Source organism: Epinephelus lanceolatus, chromosome 10, assembly GCF_041903045.1.
Source record: "Epinephelus lanceolatus isolate andai-2023 chromosome 10, ASM4190304v1, whole genome shotgun sequence".
In the NCBI taxonomy this organism is placed as follows: Eukaryota; Metazoa; Chordata; class Actinopteri; order Perciformes; family Serranidae; genus Epinephelus; species Epinephelus lanceolatus.
The window spans coordinates 20,660,770-20,682,519 of NC_135743.1; the positions used below are offsets into that span (position 1 = coordinate 20,660,770).

The 21,750-nt window shown below is 38.5% G+C and overlaps 1 protein-coding gene across 2 annotated transcripts in view; it reads right to left on the reverse strand.

Moving 5' to 3' along the window:
* Positions 1–411: 411 nt before the first annotated feature.
* The window catches only part of LOC117266098 (mannosyl-oligosaccharide 1,2-alpha-mannosidase IA), a 260,952-nt gene continuing 239,613 nt past the window's right edge, over positions 412–21,750 (reverse strand). For both annotated transcript variants that reach the window (XM_078171741.1, XM_078171740.1), the window contains exons 9-12: positions 18,735–18,954; positions 11,229–11,401; positions 5,632–5,747; positions 412–2,081 (exon numbers count right to left, since the gene is read on the reverse strand). In XM_078171741.1, the coding sequence (XP_078027867.1) occupies positions 1,940–2,081; positions 5,632–5,747; positions 11,229–11,401; positions 18,735–18,954 (651 nt within the window). In that variant the 3' untranslated portion in view covers positions 412–1,939. The remainder of the gene's footprint in view (positions 2,082–5,631; positions 5,748–11,228; positions 11,402–18,734; positions 18,955–21,750) is intronic.

Consider the following 21,750-nt stretch of genomic DNA (forward strand, 5'->3'; position numbering starts at 1 on the left):
TCTCGTAGTCCTGAAGCTCCACCTCCCAGCTGCACAGAGCGCTGGTCACCTGTTTATTCAGTTTGTTTTTTTTTTTGTTTTGTTTTTTTTTAAAGATATTTTTTAGGGCATTTTGCCTTTATTGGACAGGACAGGTAAGCGTGAAAGGGGGAGAGAGAGAGGGGGGATGACATGCAGCAAAGGGCCACGGGCTGGATTCGAACCCGGGCCGCTGCGGCAACAGCCTTGTACATGGGGCGCCTGCTCTACCACTAAGCCACCAATGCCCCGTTTATTCAGTTTGTTAATACATTGTGTGTGCAGACTGCACCATATTCTACATTGTGCATCCTTTAGCCTCAGCAAAACAGCGGCCAAGTGTCTGGTTGTTTAGATGAAAGGTTCTCGAGGTATGTGAAGGACACACTGACATACAGACAGAAATTCCTGGCTTTATAGTGAGAAGTAAACAAACAGGGCAAACAAAAAAAAAAAAAAAACACACTGAACGACTGGGATTGTTTTAAATGTACAAAGTTGCACAGGTCTTTTTATCAGTATTTGAAAATATTCAACAATGAAAGTTAAATCAAACAGTAAGAATAAGTAATAACAATAATTAATATCAGCAATAACTAGACTTAAAGTCAGAACTTTTTTTTAGTTTTTTTTTTGTTTTGTTTTTGTTTTTTACTGAAACACCTGAGGGAAGCAAATCAAAAGAGAACCCAGAAAAAGTAACCACTGAAGTTTAGAAATAAAAAAAAAAGAAAAGAAAGAAAGAAAAGATCACAAAATAAAATCAAGACAAGCTCATACAGGGGTCGGTCACTCGCTTCATCTGTATGTACAGCACATTCGCTCCACAAACTGTGCAGGACAGCAGTGATGAAAAGAACAGTGATGGAAATGAAAACTCGTCTCTGCTCTCGCGCTCACAGCCTTTAGCATCGGTATTGGCAGCCGTATGGATTCACAAGTAAAGGCAGAGTGAAGCAGAAGAACTACAACAGAAACAGGAAAACCCATTTGGAGCTGGCTAGCAAATGTGTTCTTTTTTTTCCTTTTATGCATTACAGCCACAGAACAGACAGTACTCCATACTCTGCTTTGAAAGGCTGAGAGGACTGAGAAAGCTTTGTCCTGTTCACAAAGTAACCCAAGCATACAGTGGAAACTCAACCCAACATTGTCTTTAAAAAGAAATGGTCCCTGGATGCATAAGACACTGCCACTTTCCTGACACCTCCGAACTTTTAAGAAATTCATTCAAGCTTGTTTCAGTAGGAAACATGACATCAACATTAGTTTGGAGGTGGATTCGAGAATCACATTTCATGTTTGTCTGTACATTATCAATATTCATTACAATTCAGTCCTTACTGTTAATTTCACTTTCTGTCAAATCTCACCATAAACACGTTACTATAAAAGAGGGAAAAATAGAAATGCAAAGAAACCTTTGGTCAAAGAGCGTACTCACAAAGGAAAAGATGCAATGACGAGATAAAAGGAAATCTTTCATCACTAAAGATTAACGAAACAACAAACTCAAAGAGCAAAACTCAAGTGGTTTTCTATACGTTTCTCTCTCTTTCTAACAATATGGCCCATGGTTCAACCCTCCTCCCATTACATTTGGGTCTGCAAGTTATACTGGTTTCCTCACAGAGGAAAGAAGGAAAGAAAAAGGTGCTCTTTTCATGAAAGTCATGTTTGTCTTGATTGTCCACAAAAAAGAAGTGCCAGCAGGAAGTAACCCCGGCGAAAGGATATACAATCACAGCGTAAAACGACAACATCCTTTACTGGAAAGGAATTGAGAGTCCATGACACGCTCCTGAAAAGACTCTGAACCTGCATTGAATCTGTGTTTGCAATATTTGTGTGACTCTGTGTGTGCACATGAGCTGTGCAGATGTGTCTGTAACTGTCTCAGTCCTCAGGGTGGTGTTCAGTCTTATTCAGCGACTGTCTTGTCCTGTGTTGCTTCGTCCTGCAGGCAGCTGTTGCGGATGACGGGCAGCGGGTGGGCTTCTGTGTTGAAGACCCAGTCCTCCAGAGGGAGGAGGTCGTCGTCAGAGAAGAGCAGGTACAGATACCTAAGCACACAGGAAACACATCCATTTAATTTAATCACAATATCAGCTCATTAAATATTTACATCTGCTTTCTGTAGTTCCAACAAATACACAATTTCTCTCTAGCGGATCACGTCACCCCAATTTCATTCACATATCAATAATTTAAATTTAACAAATTAATAATTTTTAATTGGGACCTTCAGTGTTTGGGTCAAATCACCTGTGAATACTAATCAGTGAATCTACAGCTGATATTTCAATGTGTAAAAATAGGTAAAAGTACTTTTATTTATTTAAAATTTAAAATTTTACTCAAGTAAAAGTACAAAATATTAGCATTGAAATCTACTTTATGTCAAGTATTATTCAAAAGGGCCTACTTCAGAATGATTTCTTATTTATAATAATTTTTTGGAATAATAATAATACATTTTATTTGAAAAGCGCCTTTCAAAACACTCAAGGTCACTGTACAATAGTAAATGAAATAATCAATAACAACAACACAGAAGAAACAACACAGGAATACTATACTATGACTTTTACATGAATTTTTTTGTGGCATATAATACTCTCACTTTTTAAATGATTTTTTATGGGATTTAACTTAATGACTTTTTTCAAGTAAATACTATATTCTGATTTTTTGATGGCATACTATACTAAGACTTAAAAAAAATGTATGGCTTACTTAAATGTAATGATTTTTAATGGGATAATATGACTGTGACATTTTTTAAATAACATACCAGATTATGAATCTTTTATGGCAAATTTTACTAGGACATGTTTATGAAACTTTTTCTGTTTTATGGCTGACTATAGGATGACTTTTTTTTTTACTGATTTTTTTAACAGTATCCCGTGACTTCATGACATTTTTTATGACATACTATATTCTGCTACTGTTTGTGACATACTCTGCTATAACATTTTATGATTTTTTTTTTCTTTCTTAAATAGTATACTAGGATACAAACTTTTGACTTTTAGGGTGTACTGTATTCTGTTTTTCTTTATGGCAAAAATTTTCATGTTAACACATATTAATGAATTTCTGCCTTTTTTATGGCATACTATAGTATGTCTTTTGAAAAGATCTTTATAGTATACTATACTGTGACTTTTTTTTAGAGGATACTATGACTTTTACAGTTTTATGACTATACTCTGTAATGTGTTATCACATACTATACTATGACTTTATGATTTGTTTTTCTTTTTAAAGGATTACTACTCTGACCTTTTAATAAAAATGTTTTATGGCATACTATACTTTTCAAGTTTTTCATGAGAAAGTATACTATGACATTTTCATTATTTTTTTGAATAACTTAACTGTTGCTTTTTGGTGAAACTTTCATTGCATACTATACTACAATTTTTTGATGTTTGTTTTGTAGGATATAATGACTGACTTTTTTATGACCACATTTTGCATTTTTTATGGCATACTTTACTGTGACTTTTATGATTTTTTATGGGATACTGTGACTTTATGAAATGACCATGATACATACATTCTGTATTTTTTATATGACTTTTAATAAAAAAATAAATAAATTTAAGGAAGACTACACTGACTTTTTTATGAAAATGTTTTAAGGCATACTATGACCTTTTGACATTCTTTATGATATACTAGATTCTGAATTTTTTTATGGCATGGCATACCATACTATGACTTTTTAATTAAAAATTGTAAGGCATTTTTTTACTATGACGTTTTAATAAAAAAAAAGGAATATGGTACTATTTTTTTAATGAATTCTTTATATGGCATAATATACTATGACATTTTAAGACATTACTCTGAAATTTTTTATGGAAGAATATACTATGACTTTTTTATGAAAATATTTCATGGCATACTCTGCTATGACATTTTACACCATGACTTTTCTTAAGACTGTTTTTTTAATGAAAGTTGGCTAGACTAGTTTTTTAATGTTTTTTCTTGTAGCATACAATACTTGGGCTCTTTTATGCCATTTTCCCCCCTGAATCCTAATTAGGGTACCAACATGTGATTGAAAGCCGCACAGAAAAGGTGCACACATAAAACAAAATCCATGAGGCAGATTATCTCTGAAAATAAAAATCACGTAGCTCTGCCCCCTGTTGGTGCTTCTAATGGCATTTGCAAATATCGACTGCATGTGAATGAAAAACAGAAATGAGAATTCTCTAACGCAGCTGTCAATCAAGTCAGTTGCTGCTCGTGAACTGTGGTTAAACTGTCAACCTAGGCAGCACTAATAAAATATGAATCAAGATTCTGTTACTGCATTGCCTATTTCTCAGTGACCAACTGTTGCTTTAGAATGCACTGTAATCGCTAACTTTAGCTAACAGCACTAGCTTTGATGAGAAACAGAATTCCTTTAACAGTCACAAGGTGCCACTTGTTGCCATGCAACCAGTAACTTTCTACAAGTCACCATTCTGAACCTGACAGATGCTTGTGATGGGGGCGCAGTCTGACGTAGTCACCGAGTGGTGTATAATTATTAAAATACTACATGTAAGATATTGAGAATAAAAGTATCGAAACGGACTGAAGACAGTAAAAATATAATTCACATATTTCATATCACGCTCAGGCCCACAAAATGTTTGTGAGGGGCTGCACTTTGAGACTATGCTATAAACTGTTGTTCCAGTGGTACCTCAATCATCATTATTATTCATCATCAGACAGACTAATTATTATTTAGAGTGCTCATACTGAAACAGACTTCACAATTCAGAATAAATTAAAACAACATTAACAGGGAAACAGTGGCTCTAATGTTAATAAAAACAATTATAACATTCATCACTCTAATAATTTAACATGAAGTTTATAAATGCACTTTGATTGAAAGGCTTTGTGGACTGCTAATTTAAATGACTGATGTTTTTTTTTTTTTTTAAAATGACATCTTTTGGCATAAACAAAACTAAAGAATAATACCAGTCTTCTTCTTTAACCACAACAGAGTCTCAGCACTGGCCACAGTTCGTAATCTTCCCCACAGACGACATGCAGGAATGCTTCCCAGCTCAATCTAACATCACTAAATTATTCACGAGCAAAGATTTTTTGTCATGATTAGTCACTTCAGTTTGAAAGTGGATGCACATTAGAGATAGTGCAACACCGGGTGAGGCGGCAGCACAGTCTGGTGTTAAAAGTCGTCTGGTGACTGCTGACCTGGATATGATTCCTACTGCCCTGACTTAAGGGGAAAAAAAGCCTCATCACCGTCTACTAGCTGTGATACGACGTGGCACCCTGAATTTTTGTGAAGCCTTGTGACCCAAGAATGAGGTGGGAGCTGAAGTTGAGGCATCTAAATGCACATCATCTATTCGCCATCCAGTTTCTTTACAAGTGGAATGAAGAAAATCACATTCAAAGTGTGATTGTAATCAGCTCAGCGGAGAGTTTCTCATTTACAGAGCTTAAAAAGGTGCAGATGAATCTCCAGCATTCAAAATATTGGACCCTATTATTACTTCTATATCTGAAATGGGCTGTGCATGCAGATGCCGAAGGGGGATGTGGCGAGGGAACAGGACTTACTTGAGTGTCTCTGAGAGGAAGAAGCTCTGCTGCATGTTATCGTGGCTGGCTGTCGTGGTGTAAACATCACGGATCCCGGAGAAGCCAGACTCCACTCTGCAGTGTTGCTCCAGGGCCTGACAGGAGGCAGAGAGGGAGAGGGCGGTTTGAAATGTGTACAGCTCCTCCAAAAAACATTCTGCAGTTGCCAGCTTGATTGTACAAATTGAATCAATACTGCTTCATTCATTTATTCATGTATATTTATTCACCCACTCCATCAGCCTTCACAGAGTGGCCTTTTGTCTGCCGCGCTGTGACAGGAACAATGATTGTACAAACTACACAGGGGAAAAGATATATTGTGGCGCATAAAGAGAAAATCCTTTACTCCGTAACAGTGTGTCCATGCACACCTAAAGAAAGACTAAGTGATGGAACATGTCGAGCCCTTCAGCCGGCTACACAACTGAAGCCCAAGCAATGCTAAATCTGACAAGGGCTAATGGAGAGTGGCTGAGCTAGCCAAGCGGATTAGCACATTATTACCCCTGCTACAAAGGGCTGGCTTATATGTGCTAATTAACAAAGACCCCGACGTGTTAATGCTTGATGTTCATGAAGAGAAGCCTTGTGCACCCGCTTTCAACCTTTGTGCCCGATAATTAAAGGCCCGTCAAACTCGTCAGCCTGATCTCTCCACTTCTGTGCGCACTAAATTAATGCTAAATATATCTCGCCAGCCCTCTACAGTTTACTACAGCTAATGTCCTGTCTATTGCCACATTAATAATGGTGCTCCCTACACAACCTTCACCTCCTGCTAGTGGGATTGCTTGATCTACAAGCTAATGTATAGTGCCACACAATATCAAGGAAGCTGGTAGAGGGTAATTGAGGGTGTTAAAGGGGCTTGACATAATAGGTGAATATAATTTATAAAATCAAAGTCCAAGCTACTCCTGAGAGAGAAATATAGTGTGTAAAATTGTACCGTGCTGCATCTCCTACCTAAATATAACATGAAATTATTCTTTGTTCCAGAATGGACTGAATGTAAGACAGTATTTTTGTCCTTTTGTAACATCTGAAGAAGTGGGAGTTGTACTATATTTCAGGACTACACTCATATCACAACAGCAGATTGTCTCTTTGAATGGAGTGAGTAACAGTCTCCATTTTACATGACACTAAGAGAGCAGGGCTACACACTAACTTCTTACATTGGTTGAACTGTAGTGCCTTTTTTACTGAGTTGCACCAGAACATTATTTAAGTGCCCCTGAAATTTTTCAACATGCCACATTTGTTTTTCACATTTTAAGTGTTGTCTCTAGCTAATTTCTTCGCAAGGGCAGTAAGGGTACACAGAAGTCACGGTTCTGTGTTTAAATTTTGTGTCTTAAAGCTGCTTGAAAGCAGCGTGGACAAGGACTTTAGCTCGTCCAACTGATAGCCACATATGGCAGATGCCGTCAGTTGCTGTTGTAGCTGATTGGGAAGCCGCAGGCACACCTTCAGCACCGCTGTTTCATTTGCGCTCGCCATAGTGTGACCGACTAGCATGCCAATCCACTTGTTCTGCTAACCTCAGCATATATTATGAACAGTGTAGATCTACGCCAAAAAGTTTCTGGGTGGAGCTTGCGCTTGGGAACATGAACTGCTCCAACACTTTGTGCATCAGTGTAATAAATCTTGGTGACAGATTTTTTAGGTCACCAGGGTCAGAACTCAACACCTGCCAAGCGCCAAATGTGGGTAGATTTTCTGTTTGGCGCGTCAATCTCAGAAGGCTATCGGCCACACTGGCGGGTAAATGTTTGTACCAAAACAATCAAGTTGTAAAAAACTATGCTCAGAGTCTCTACCGCGTTTTGGTGTTACTTAGAGTCTCTCTACTTCTGTCCTCGTCTGTCTGTCTGTCACAGATAGGGGATGGCTGATCAATGCCAACATATCGATAATATAGATACTACGTTTTCATGTTAAGATCGATCCTTGTGTCAATAAAATTGATACCAGAAAGGAGATTATCTTTCTCTTCAACAACGTCCTGTTGTCGTGAACACATCTAGTGCTACTGCTTTTGTGTTGTCTGCACCTTAAACAACATATGCGTTACACACATGGAGCACATTGCAGCATGCACCCTGACTAGTTTAATCTGACAAATAATAGCAGTGATGGATTAATGAAAAAGGAAAAAAAAAATCACAGAAAAGAGAATTTGGAGCTGCAACTGAAAAGAAAGAAGGGTGGATATAAATGCCTCAGCATCCGGACCTCTGACACAGAGAGAGTTCACTGGCAGAGTAAGTTCAGAGGCTCAGACAATAAATATCCAGGTATACAGCAGTGAAATTAATATTTTAGTCGAATCAGATCTTCAGCATTGGATAATGTTTCATTTTCAAACTGTAATTGTTCATCATTAGCTGTTATTTTAGCAGACTGATTATGGCCTCATAAATTATGACACTGGTATCAGTATCATCGAAACCAAATTTTGTGATAAGGCTCACAGGCAAAGCCTGTTGGTAATGACCATGGTCTTGTTCCCTTGTTAAAAATCAAATCAAGTAGTAGCTAGCAACCATCATAATTCTTGTTCAACAGGTCCCTGAGTACCTCTGTGATCATTTTCAAGCTGTTTTACTTCAGCATTTTTAAATAATTAAATACTAAAGGTATGCATACATTTTGTACATTTTGAAAAATAGGCATGCTGCCAGTCAGCTGCTTGCTATGTTATTTTGGCCAGAAGTAAATATGCTTGGCTGGTGGATTTTTTTCATGTACCAGTCCCCTTGGCCAGTAAGTCAAAAAGTTAATTTCAGGCACTGCGAGCAACCAGTCTGGAGCTCTGTAGAGTGTTGGATTATGGGTTGATTGTAGCTTAATGTTGCTCAGCTAGCAATTTTCCTCAAGTCTGTTTATAGTGTGTCTCTAGTATTTCAGTTCAATTCGTCTAGACCAAGGAATCATCGTTTTCTTTTGCATGTATGTGCTTTTAGAGAGCACTGGACTTTTAATTCTTTAAAACAGTAAGACACTGCAATTGGAAAATGAAAAAACACTAAAATATCCAAAGTTAAATTTTTATGTTTGTGCGTGTGGGGACAAGCTAAGCCAGGAAATAATTACTTAAGTATGAAACAGGACTAAAACTGGACCTTGTATTTTCTAAATTGTTGGAAAAATTCACTCAAGATGCTGTTTGTCTGAAGAGAAGATAGTCCTCATCACTGAAGACTTTGCTCTCACAAAAACGAAACATGAAATACCTCCACTAAAAAAGAAAAGTGTCTCTATCAGTCACATCCTCTCCTGTCAGGTTGCTGAAGTGGTCAGAGTGATTTTCTCCGACTGTTATCATTCTTCAGACTGTTTGAACTCCTCATCATTACATTTTGTAATATTGGTAGTTCTTGGCTGCTTGACAGGTAATTTGTTCTGTTACAGTTACTGCAGTAAAAATGTCATTAGGCAGCAGGTAGGTAAGTTTGACACTTTAAACAAGCCACTGCAAACTCCTGAAGGGGCTTTCTAAACACTTTTAGACCACGTTAACTTGACTCTAAGGACTGGGTTATGTATCAAAAGGACTCTCACAAGTCAAAAGTGTTTATAGCTGTTTCAAACAGCCACACTAGAAGGCTGACTGAAAAGCGGGCAGCCATAAAGAGACGCAATAATGGCTTAATATGAGGATAACAGCTGACTTTTCCAGACAGTTTTGCACTCGTTGTTCACATGAAAAGTGACAGACATGAAAAGTGACAGACATAGGTGTGTGAAGAATAAAAAAGGAGCTTGAGAGAGAAGTTAAACCCTTGACCTCTTTCTTACCTCCTCCACATAGCTGACAAATCATAGCATGAAGTGGGTGTGAATGTCAGATCATCAGACACAGCCCACCCTGATGCGACTGGCAGGGGGTTTCTGAAGCTATTTGGCCAACTGACAAATAGTAATGGTGAGGCATACTGACAGCAGAATCCTGCACTCGTCTGATTTTCAAGACCCCTTCCTGCCCCAACACCATGACGTGCAATACCGCACCTTGCAGCAGACAGCAGAATAGTTATGCTACCCAACATGTCAACACAAGATCCACAGCCCAACCTGAAACTGCAAAAATCTTGTAATAAACGTGCTGTTCAAATTTTTTGGTTAGGTTGCATATTTAAAGTGATCATTTTGGGACATTTTATACATGTGAAATTATGTTTTTTAAACTTTATTTTAAATCAAAGGTAACTTAGGAAATACAATTTATTAATAAAATTGAGACAAAATACTACCTGCGAATCACGTTTTTTGCAGTTCATTTGGTGGGTACCCGCGGATACCTGATCAGATACAGGACTCTGACTGGCAGCTTAAGGGTGCTGTCAGACCTAGAGTTGTCTTGCTTTGGTCCAAATCAGGGACTAATTTTGTTACCAAGTTGCATAATTGCCTAGAGTTGGTTCATGTTGTCATGGTAGCATTTACAAGTGGACCAGATAAAATGCCTTGCGCGAGATAGCTGCTCTTGATTGGACATAATTTCCATGCGGGAACAAACCAGGAAGTAAACAGAACGTTGAAGAAGAGTACACTTGCAAGATAAATGTGACACTTTCTAATGTCACAATGGAGGGACAACTACGCAGGTTGATTTTAGCGCTGCTCATCGTGGACTATATTGCTGTCATTGTTCATTTTAGTCAAACCATACAGTTTGAAAACGAGGCGCAGCTCCAACTAGAAAACAATGTTTTGATGCGTTGGATGTGCTGAATGTGCATATTAAGGCAGTACAGGAGGAGGTGCACATTAATAATCCTCCAGGACTGTAACATGCTCATGTTTAACACAAACATGGAACACATTCTCACCACAAACGAACTACACCAGAGTTCATTTGTAACCTGACCAAGACCACATCTTCAAGAACGTCTCAGTCCGTCTTTTTTTGGTGCGCATCCGAGTGCAATTGCTGTGTTCACACCTGCCCAAATGGACTGCACATACTGTAGGGGGCAAACGAACTTGAGTTCAACTGAACCGAACCAAACAGAGTAGGTGTGAAAGTGTTGTAAGACACGCCGTGAATGGGCTTGAAGTAACTTGCTAAGTTAGCAACTTTAAGGCTAAAAACAAAGCTAGAATTAAACACTCTCTGCAGTAGTCAGTGTTGCATCAGTACTATTCATTAAAAAAGATGATCTGATTTTCATATGTAAATGTCTAGTCCTGGAATACAAGAGTCCCACTTTGTCAAATTCAGTTTCCAAATTCACTTTCCAAAAACTAAAATTATATTCCTATATTCGGGCCAATGCGGTATATGACAGGATAAACAAGATAAGGAATTAGCATGGCTAAACAAGACAAATGTGTGGTGTCCATTCTGCTTATATGAAATAACTTCATGTTTCACTTTCTCCAGCACAAAGTCTTAAGAGATGATGACTATCTTATCTGTAGACTGCGATAAAGCTTTGCCAACAGAACTAGTGTGATACAATGTTTATGTATAACTGATGAAAAAAAAAAAACAGATAAATGCATTTTCAAAATCTCATCTTCCAAAAATTGATCTTAGAAAAGTACAGTGTGTATCTCACCTCAACAGCCTCCCATCCCCACTCTCTGTACTTGGGGTCGTGTGTCAGTCTCCACATGTACATGTAGCTCTCAATGACTTCTGGTCGCAGGATGTAGTATCTGTCGCTCAGCCTGGTTGCTGTGGCTTCACCTCCGCCGTCAAACCTGAACGCCTCAGGTCCCAGTTTGGTTGCTGATTGAAACAAAAAAATAAAAACATTATTAGGGCAGGTTTTCCAACAGATCTGCAATTAATTTCTAATTCTTATTATCAAAACTGAATGTTTTTCCCCTATTTTGCCGGTGAACAACAACATCACAGAGCAAAAAAAACGATTCAATTATTGTTCCTTTAATAAGAAATGGCTTGAAGTTTAACAATTAAGACCTCGCCAGCTGTCCAGATGGCCTGTGGGCTCCTCTTTTTCTCTCTTTCTCCTTATTCTTCCTCCTACTTCCATTATTTTTCTACCACAATTCAAGACTGCAGATTCTATTCATGATACAGAACAAAGGAATCTATTCTTGCCAAGGTCAGGACAGGAGCATCGGCATAGCAACATCTCAGAAGTGGAAGTTGTATTATGGCATGCAAGATGAGTCTGACATTTCGTTTCTACCTACTGTGCTCGATTTGCTCAGACATTTTTTCCTCTCTGGCTTATCATCTGTGATTTTAGCCAACCAATGTGAAGCCACTTGGAAAATTGGTGGTTGCTGGTTCTTTGAGGTCACTGTGGGTTTTACAGGTAGCAGCATCCGATTGGACCAGACAATCATCTTGAAATAACGAGTCAGTGTGACAGACAGCGGGGCCACTTGGTCAGGTAGTCCATTATAGTGTGTGTGAGTGAGTATGTTTAAGCAAGACAAGGGAAGTATTTACTCTTCTACACAAACCCAAGGACATAACTGTACATATCATTGTGTAAAGTGGGAGCAAGTTGGGAAAAACAGTCTACAGACAAGGAGATACAGTAGGTGGGTCGGTGTCTTCAAGTCAGTTTAAGTAAATTTCATTTATACAGTTCAAATACACAATCTTGTCTCAGAGGGCTTCAACCCTTCTTTGCTTAGATCCTCCATTCGGATGATAAAAAATCCCAAAAAGGATGAGAAATCTTAAGAAGAGCAACAGAGGAGGGATCCCTCTTACTGCGGCAATAAAGCCGTTGTGTAATAGACAGGGGCAGAGGCAGCAAAATCACAATATGAAGCTTTTCATCTACCGCAACTGCATAACCAAACTTTTATTTCAAATATGCATATTCAAGACATAGACTTGTATTTCTAATTCCTTATGTCATATGTTCATTGAACTATATATTAGTAAAAATCATCAATGTTTTTCAGATCTGATCCTGTTTTAGTTTGCTGTTGATGCTGTCTGTGAAAACCCGGTGCTCAAAACATCTGGCATGTTTAAAGTTGTCTTGTCAAGTGTTCTCGTACGCAAACAAAAACTATGTCTACATTCTGTTCTACTCACCAAAACACAATGTGTGTATCCTTGAGTTTGAACAAAGGTTCAAGGCTCGCTCAGTGTGTGACGTGCACTTGTAGATAAAATATAGGCCTATATTAATGAAGGATCATTAGTACGGTTTTGTATTTCTCTGTAATGTAGCACAGTGTTAACAATGTTACTGATACTATTTTTTCTCACACCTTGAACTCAAACCATTGTGTGTAATTTAATAATTAAATTAGTATTGTAAACATGTGGGCGACTAGTAGACTAATGGCCCTAAATGATGACTATTGGTTGACTAGGAAAACACTCAGTTGTGGGCAGCCCTAGATTTTGGATATCGTAATGTTCTAAATGTTGTCTTTTTCAGGTTTTAGAGGCTGCACTGCAGTAAAGTGATGTAATTTTCTGAACTTGCTAGACAGTTCTAGCTGCTCTACTATTTGTCTTCACCCACTAAGTCAGTATGTCCACATTACTCCTAATTATTTATCAAAATATCATTGTGTACACATTTTGTGAACGCAACAATAGTCAACCCGACTGTCTCAATATTGATATCAAGTTATTTCATCCACAATATTGTGATATTTTTCTCCATATTGCCTCAGTAATACTTCATTTACTGCCATTTAGATCAATAGAGGAGTGTGACACCTCTGCCTGGAATGTGAATTACATCACCAGCATACAGTACAGGCCAAAAGTTTGGACACACCTTCTCATTCAATGCGTTTTCTTTATTTTCATGACTATTTACATTGTAGATTCTCACTGAAGGCATCAAAACTATGAATGAACACATGTGGAGTTATGTACTTAACAAAAAAAGGTGAAATAACTGAAAACATGTTTTATATTCTAGTTTCTTCAAAATAGCCACCCTTTGCTCTGATTACTGCTTTGCACACTCTTGGCATTCTCTCCATGAGCTTCAAGAGGTAGTCACCTGAAATGGTTTTCCAACAGTCTTGAAGGAGTTCCCAGAGGTGATTAGCACTTGTTGGCCCCTTTGCCTTCACTCTGCGGTCCAGCTCACCCCAAACCATCTCGATTGGGTTCAGGTCCGGTGACTGTGGAGGCCAGGTCATCTGCCGCAGCACTCCATCACTCTCCTTCTTGGTCAAATAGCCCTTACACAGCCTGGAGGTGTGTTTGGGGTCATTGTCCTGTTGAAAAATAAATGATCATCCAACTAAACGCAAACCGGATGGGATGGCATGTCGCTGCAGGATGCTGTGGTAGCCATGCTGGTTCAGTGTGCCTTCAATTTTGAATAAATCCCCAACAGTGTCACCAGCAAAACACCCCCACACCATCACACCTCCTCCTCCATGCTTCACAGTGGGAACCAGGCATGTGGAATCCATCCGTTCACCTTTTCTGCGTCTCACAAAGACACGGCGGTTGGAACCAAAGATCTCAAATTTGGACTCATCAGACCAAAGCACAGATTTCCACTGGTCTAATGTCCATTCGTGTGTTTCTTGGCCCAAACAAATCTCTTCTGCTTGTTGCCTCTCCTTAGCAGTGGTTTCCTAGCAGCTATTTGAACATGAAGGCCTGATTTGCGCAGTCTCCTCTTAACAGTTGTTCTAGAGATGGGTCTGCTGCTAGAACTCTGTGTGGCATTCATCTGGTCTCTGATCTGAGCTGCTGTTAACTTGCGATTTCTGAGGCTGGTGACTCAGATGAACTTATCCTCAGAAGCAGAGGTGACTCTTGGTCTTCCTTTCCTGGGTTGGTCCTCATGTGTGCCAGTTTCGTTGTAGCGCTTGATGGTTTTTGCGACTCCACTTGGGGACACATTTAAAGTTTTTGCAATTTTCCGGACTGACTGACCTTCATTTCTTAAAGTAATGATGGCCACTCATTTTTCTTTAGTTAGCTGATTGGTTCTTGCCATAATATGAATTTTAACAGTTGTCCAATAGGGCTGTCGGCTGTGTATTAACCTGACTTCTGCACAACACAAATGATGGTCCCAACCCCATTGATAAAGCAAGAAATTCCACTAATTAACCCTGATAAGGCACACCTGTGAAGTGGAAACCATTTCAGGTGACTACCTCTTGAAGCTCATTGAGAGAATGCCAAGAGTGTGCAAAGCAGTAATCAGAGCAAAGGGTGGCTATTTTGAAGAAACTAGAATATAAAACATGTTTTCAGTTATTTCACCTTTTTTTGTTAAGTACATAACTCCATATGTGTTCATTCATAGTTTTGATGCCTTCAGTGAGAATCTACAATGTAAATAGTCATGAAAATAAAGAAAACGCATTGAATGAGAAGGTGTGTCCAAACTTTTGGCCTGTACTGTATGTGCACATTAAACGTCAGCCCAGCTTAATAGTTTGTTTTCGGATTTATTTTACCAGCTTTGGGAACTGAATGGAAACCTTTTCACCAACAAAATACATTAAGGTCTCAACTATGTTTTCTTTTTACCAACCTGTTTCCAGCCCCACCTGCCTCGCCTTGCCACACCAAGCAAAATCCAGTCTTACTGTGTTCTATTGATTCCCTGCTAAACACTAATGACTATGGATCAAATATTTATGTATTGCCCAATATTTGAACAGTAGTCAGAATAAGAAGTGACAGCCCTTAGTGAAAGAGGCTGTCAGTCTCTCTAAAGTTGCACCCTGCTCATACATCTAGATAGTAGAAATCATTTAAAGTCTATCACCACTTCTCTCTTAATCCAATAACCCTTTCCTCTTCCTGCTGCATCCCCTGAGATCGCCTCATTTTCCAGCAGCAGTCTGTTGCTGTTGAAGGTGGCAGAGATCCAGAGCAGCAGCAGAAGGAGAGTCTTTATGGTATCCGTATTTAAGACACAACTAAATAGCAGCCACTTTACGCACATGCAAGAGCAAATCTCACTTTCTCTCTCTCTCCTTCCTACAGACAGCTAATCCAAGAGCTTTAATGAGCGAACAGAAACCTGGTGGATGACTATGAAAGAGAAAGCCAGAGAAGCCTTTTGGGCCTGCAGATCAAAAGTATTCCAAGCGTATCAAGGAACCTGTTATGTGGTGAGTCACATTATCTTACTGGAGAAGCGAAGGCGAGTGAACACTTGAAGATGAATCCTCACAGCCCACCCAACAGTGGAGGGGGTGAAAAAAAAAGCTTGAAATTAGCAGAGGAGATTATTGTCAGGGCCAAGACAGTTGCCAGGAAAGAGAAGAGATCAAACAACGGTCTTTCCAAAAAATAAAGACAGGACTGTTGCTGGCAACTACTTCTCTCCTTTTTCATCCTCTCTTTCTCCCTTGCATTTTTCTCCTAGGTACATCTAAAGCAACTCCTCTACTCTCCCTCATTTAAAGGTTGGAGCCTCAGTAGAATTGCCCATGGACTTCGTTTTTATCACAGTGTTTACTCTTCCATACTTCATCTCCATTTCCTCTCATCTCTTTTCTTTTCATTCTCTGTTCTGAACTACAGTAAAATTTGATTATCAGTATCTAACACACTTAGAGACACCTCTGTGTCTGCCGTTGCTGCCTACAGCTGTGACACGTTGGTGAATAATCAGGGACTTTAATTCCTTGCTGCTCCTTATTAGGGCCTGTCGACTCTCTGTTGAGGTGAAGCCACCGAGAACGATTCTGCTTTTGAGTCGGGGCAAAATTAAAATGCCTGAGGCCTTTTTAATTTACAGTATCGCTTTCCTAGACTCGTAATGTTCTTACTCTGAATGCCACCATAACCTCTCTTAACAAGACAGATATAGTGTACCACAACAGTGATGGACCATAACATTTCACTGGCTTTTCTTGATAATAGTCAGCAATTACTATGTCTTAAGTGCATTAGTATTTGGATCCAAAGAGAATAAAACCAAATAAGTCAAAGGAAGCAAGATTAAGTAACGCTTTATATAAAGGTACACAAATTCACCATTAACCAATTGCTTATTAGCATGTATATTGGCTCTTTATTAGTCATTATAAAGCACTTACCAATACCTTATTCTGCATGAGCATATTTGACACCTACTAGGTCTCAGACTTAGTTTTCTCTCAATAATCTCCTAATTACAGTTTATTGATAGTACGTACGGAAGTTGTTGTCCATGAACTGTGATCTTAATATGCTTTGTTTCAGTAATATAGCAGTACATTTATAATAGATGTACAAAAATCTCAGAAATGTTCCATTAATAAAGGTTTTATCTCTACTTGTGCTGACTTTGTTCAACCTGTACATCTCAACAGACCTGCATTTTTTTCAAAGTGAACCTATCACTTAACTATAGGGTCTGTTAATGCAGTAGTTGTGTGCTATAATGGATTTACTAAGTGTGAAGAAGAGGAACCTGTGTGGCTTATTAAGTGTTTAAGTACTAGTGAGTAAGTTATGAGCAAGACCTCACTTTATAATGGGGAACATATTCTGTGTTAGACAGACACAGAGTTATTTGGACCATATTAACACTTGTACTTTTGTGTTTTGTCACATAAACATATACTATATTTATGTGTGAGTGTTATTAAGAAGAATGTGGTACTACCTCTTTATAAGGCCCATTATGAGGAAAGCATATACAAATTGTTAGTCATGTACAACAACTTCCCTACTTCCTCTTTTCAAGAGGCAGTAATTATGAGGTTATTGAAGAAAAGCACTGCTTATGCAGAATAAGGCATTAATGATTACTTTATAATGACTAATTATACAACAGTTAGTTCCGACCGAGTAATTTGATTGGACGAGAGGCATTCCATGAGTGCTGATATAGAGTACAACATCACTGGGACATGTAACAGTAAAATCACTCCGCTCACAGGTGTTATAAATATAAATACAACCGTTAATTAACCAGCTGTCACACTCGCTACATTGACGCAAACTGACACTATAGCGTGAATATATACCGTGAATCCGGCCGTGCCAACATCCAGGTTTGCCAACATTTCATCAGCCGAACTGGACGAAGTTACACAGTTGCAGATCAATTTAAATACAAAGTAGCTTGTGAGTTCCTGGCGTGTGTGCTGCGTTGCCTGGCAACAGACTGGGCGAACTGTTGTTTTTTCGCAGAGCTACATAACATACTTAAATAATTTATTTCATCACCTTTTGTTAAAATTTCCTTACTCAGCATTTCCTGCGGCCTCATGCCTATGACCGAATCACCATGACGATGTACAGTACAACATCACTCCCTCTCGTGTGATATTGCTTAATTAAGAGCCATTATGCTATTACTCTATATGCTAATAAGCAGCTAGTAAATGGTGAATATGTGTACCTAAATATTAAGGTGTTATCCAAGATTTTAACAAGTTTAATTAAAGATCAACTGTAAGATGTCATCATGCCTTTTACAATCATTTACTACTCAACCAGATCTTCTCTAGTTAAGAGTTTAGCAACCTGATTTTAACCTGACATGACTCCACAACAGGTAACGTGTCAGGATTGTTGTTTTTTTCCCCATGAAGCTTTTTCTGAGGTTGGATCAGATGTAATTTCATAAAAACAGTTTCTCTCTCTCTGTTTCTGGCTCTAAAAAGCATTACAAGGCAAGTAGATACACAATGCCAACTTGGAAAAGACAGTGTAGCCAATGCCTTGCATTAGTCCTGACAAGCTAGTGGTCAGCAACCGATAGGGCTGGGTATCATTTAAAAAGTTATGATACAGGAAATAATACCAATACCTTTAAAGTGATACCAATACCAACTGAGTACTTCATTAGATACCTATAATGTGAATGGAGTGGCATGAAGTAGTGGCTCATAAAAGCGCAGGGATTGGTCAAGTTCAGGTCTCAGTTTTAAGCCCATGCAGAATTCCATCTCTAAAAAACATTTTAACCTTACACCAATGCTAGCAAACCTTAGACAAAAAGGGCCACGCTCTGCTCTCAGTGTACAATGACGTTGACGTGCATTTATACCAAAAACAAAATGAGCGGTAACTCTTGCCCTCTTCCTGGACGTTATAGAGCCTCCTGAACCAAACTATTGTGCAGCCTCTCAAAGTGAGTCTCTGCACACTCTTAATACCCGTTTTCAACATTCCTGACATTTCCACTCACCTGAGCGATCGTAGCTCTCGTGGCATGTGTGTGTGATCTCGGCAGCCAGGTCCAGGTAGTGTTGCCTCTTCTCCGGAGCTCCGTCGTCAGCCCCGATGCCGATCATGCCCCCAGAGAAGCAGGCCAGGTGGCCCATCTTGTGGTCCAGAATTCCTCCCCTCCACTCGGCCATGTAGGTGAGACCACCAGGTGATTTCTGCACCAGGTTAGCTTCAATCGCCTGCAGCAACACACACGGACAGGAATGTTTCAACCAGCATTTTCTTAAGGTTGCAGTATGTGGACTTTATTCTTATGTGAACTGAAGTTTTTCCAATACATTTATATTGTCACAGCAGTTGTAGCTAGGGTAATAGCAATACTAATTTAACCCAACCAATATACACCAACTACAAAGACCTTATGTGCTGCAATGAAGCCAGTTAACACACACAAAGTGGTTTTGATCTGACATTTAAGAAAACCATTGGAAGTTAACCATTCAAAGAGACAACTTCCCAAATTCCCGATCAAAGTATCAATACACAATGTTTTCTATAACAGCATGTATATGTGGACAATCTTCACACACGGGGAATGGGTCCAACCTGGCTGCTACACTGTAAATGTCTGCATTTATGTGTTAAGTCATGTATGTGTTATATAGCAGGAAGGAAAACCTCTGAAGGATTTCATCTGATACCCTGTGAAGAGGAGGTCCAGCGCAGATCCTTTAATAAATGATCAAGACAACAATAGACAGATGGACGAGACAGAGAGAAAGTAAAGGGAAATCTCTTGATGGAATTTTTCTTTCTTCAGAGAAATCTGCAAAGTTAGGTTTTGTGTACTACTGTCTATCTGCAGCTTTTCCTGTCAGCGCTTTATGTTTTATAAGACAGAATATAACAGCAACAGAAGGACATCTCATGAGATCATTTCCGAACAACTCATCATTCCTTCTCTTTTACAGATTTTGTTTTTTACTGTCTCATCTCCCTTATCCTTTCTGTCTGGCTTGGTGCTTATTTTGCATTTAAATGCAATGTGGTGTAGACCAGTGGTTCCAAACCTGGGGTGCCGACCCCTCTTTGGGTAGCATGGCCTTCTTGATTTTAAGATTTTAACTTTTTAAAAAATTGAACAGCAGGCATGTATCTCAGCATTTCATTCATTTCTGTAAAGAGAACTAAACGAAATTGTTCTTTTTAAAGTTTAAATTATTCAAGATATAAACTTAAAATCTCACAGGACGAGGGCAAAGACCTGAACACAAGCTATATCCACAGAGTCTTCCCTCTCTGCTAAACAACCTTGTCCTGTATTAAAAAAGTATACAGTTAAACTAACCAAAGAACTAACAGAACAGTGGCCAAGCCTCAGGGAGGAGAAAACACTGAATTTGTCAAAAGAAAAAAGTCTATAAAGTATGTATGATTGTTAGGGGAAAAACAGACAGAGAATCCTATAAGAACTTCCTATTAAAACTTACTGAAATATCAGGAAAACACATTTCAAGTGCAACATTCTCTGGAAATAATCTGCTTAAATTCAACCCATCCATAGAGTCTAAAGCCAGAATGTTTGAAAACTTGGTTAGATCTCCATGGTAATTTATGCTGCATGGCTAACCTGGTTTGGGACCGTTTTTTGTTCGTAAAAGTGCCTTTTAGAGCTTCTTTGGGTAGCATTAATCTATAGTGAAGGTCAATATACAAGTGATGCAGATTCTCAGCTGAGGTAATACATTATAAATGCAAACTTGCTGAGCCACAGCGTTACATAAGTAATGCCACAAATTAGGCCGTGCAATTACACTAGCGCTAACTGTATGCATCAGATAGCCTTTTTTTTTTTTTTCTTTTTTTTTTGCCACCAGTGATGCAGAAAATCTGAGCAAGTATATTGTTTTATTTTATTCACACAGTTATTACTTAATGCGTTTGTACTGTTCTCTGGTCATTTGCTCACACTAGCTATAACAGAAGCCTTATATAAAGTCAGAGGTAGCATTATAGATTAATAGTTCACAATAATAAGGATGATGTTTACTTGTATATGAAATGTGATATAATTCCTTCAAACCACCAAGAAGTTACCACTTTCAATTATGTATTTGTGCTTGGTCCTGATTTGCTGAAGTCTGTTTTACAGTGCTGGTGTATTACAGCTATTAGAGCATCACTTTCACAATTCATTTCACTGTGATTTTGACAGAAACTGAAGTGATTTTTACTTCTCCTTCATTGTTGGGACTGTGTCACTGTATGTATAAAGTATGGCCTTTAATTTTGCTGCGTCATGTTTAAAGTGTAAGAGCTGTAGACTGGTAAAATAAATACTTACTAAATAATAATTACTTGTGAATTTGCTGAGTAAGTAATTCTGTGACAGTATTTCTCTCTTGCTTTAATTGAAACAACAGTTGCTTTTTACTGTAAAACTTTTTTTTATATTCCTCAAAGGAAGAAATAGGCGGCACAAGATTGATCTGTTTTAAAAGTCATATGATGTGCTGCTGAATGCATCAGAGTCTGAACAAAGAAAGCCTGGGTGAACAGAGAAAGTTAATAATCACAGTACCCGTAGTCCCTGTTGTTTCTGACTGAAGCATCAGGGTTTGTCAAGCCAGGTAATGCAAAGAAAGTCTGAATCTGTTAAGCTCGCTTCGTGGTAAGCCCTCAGGACTCCTTGGGAACCTACACCAGATCATTCACATCGGTCTCTATGCCTTACGTTAACACACATGTTTAAGTCCATATCTCTGTACATTGTATAGTGTTCTTATTCTTCATACTGTCAATCTTTGCACATCCTCCTGAATATGTTTTTGCACATTCCTGCCGATGTCTTTAATTTTAAACAGTTACAGTTTAAAACAGTATGTACAGTGTATCTTATAGATGTTTTTGTTGTATGTTTTTTTTTAACCTTTATTAATGTTTTTTGCACATCAAAACACTAAAGCAAATTCCTTGTATCAGAAATATACTTGGTAATTAACCACATTCAGATTTTGAACACAGGTTTGTTGTAC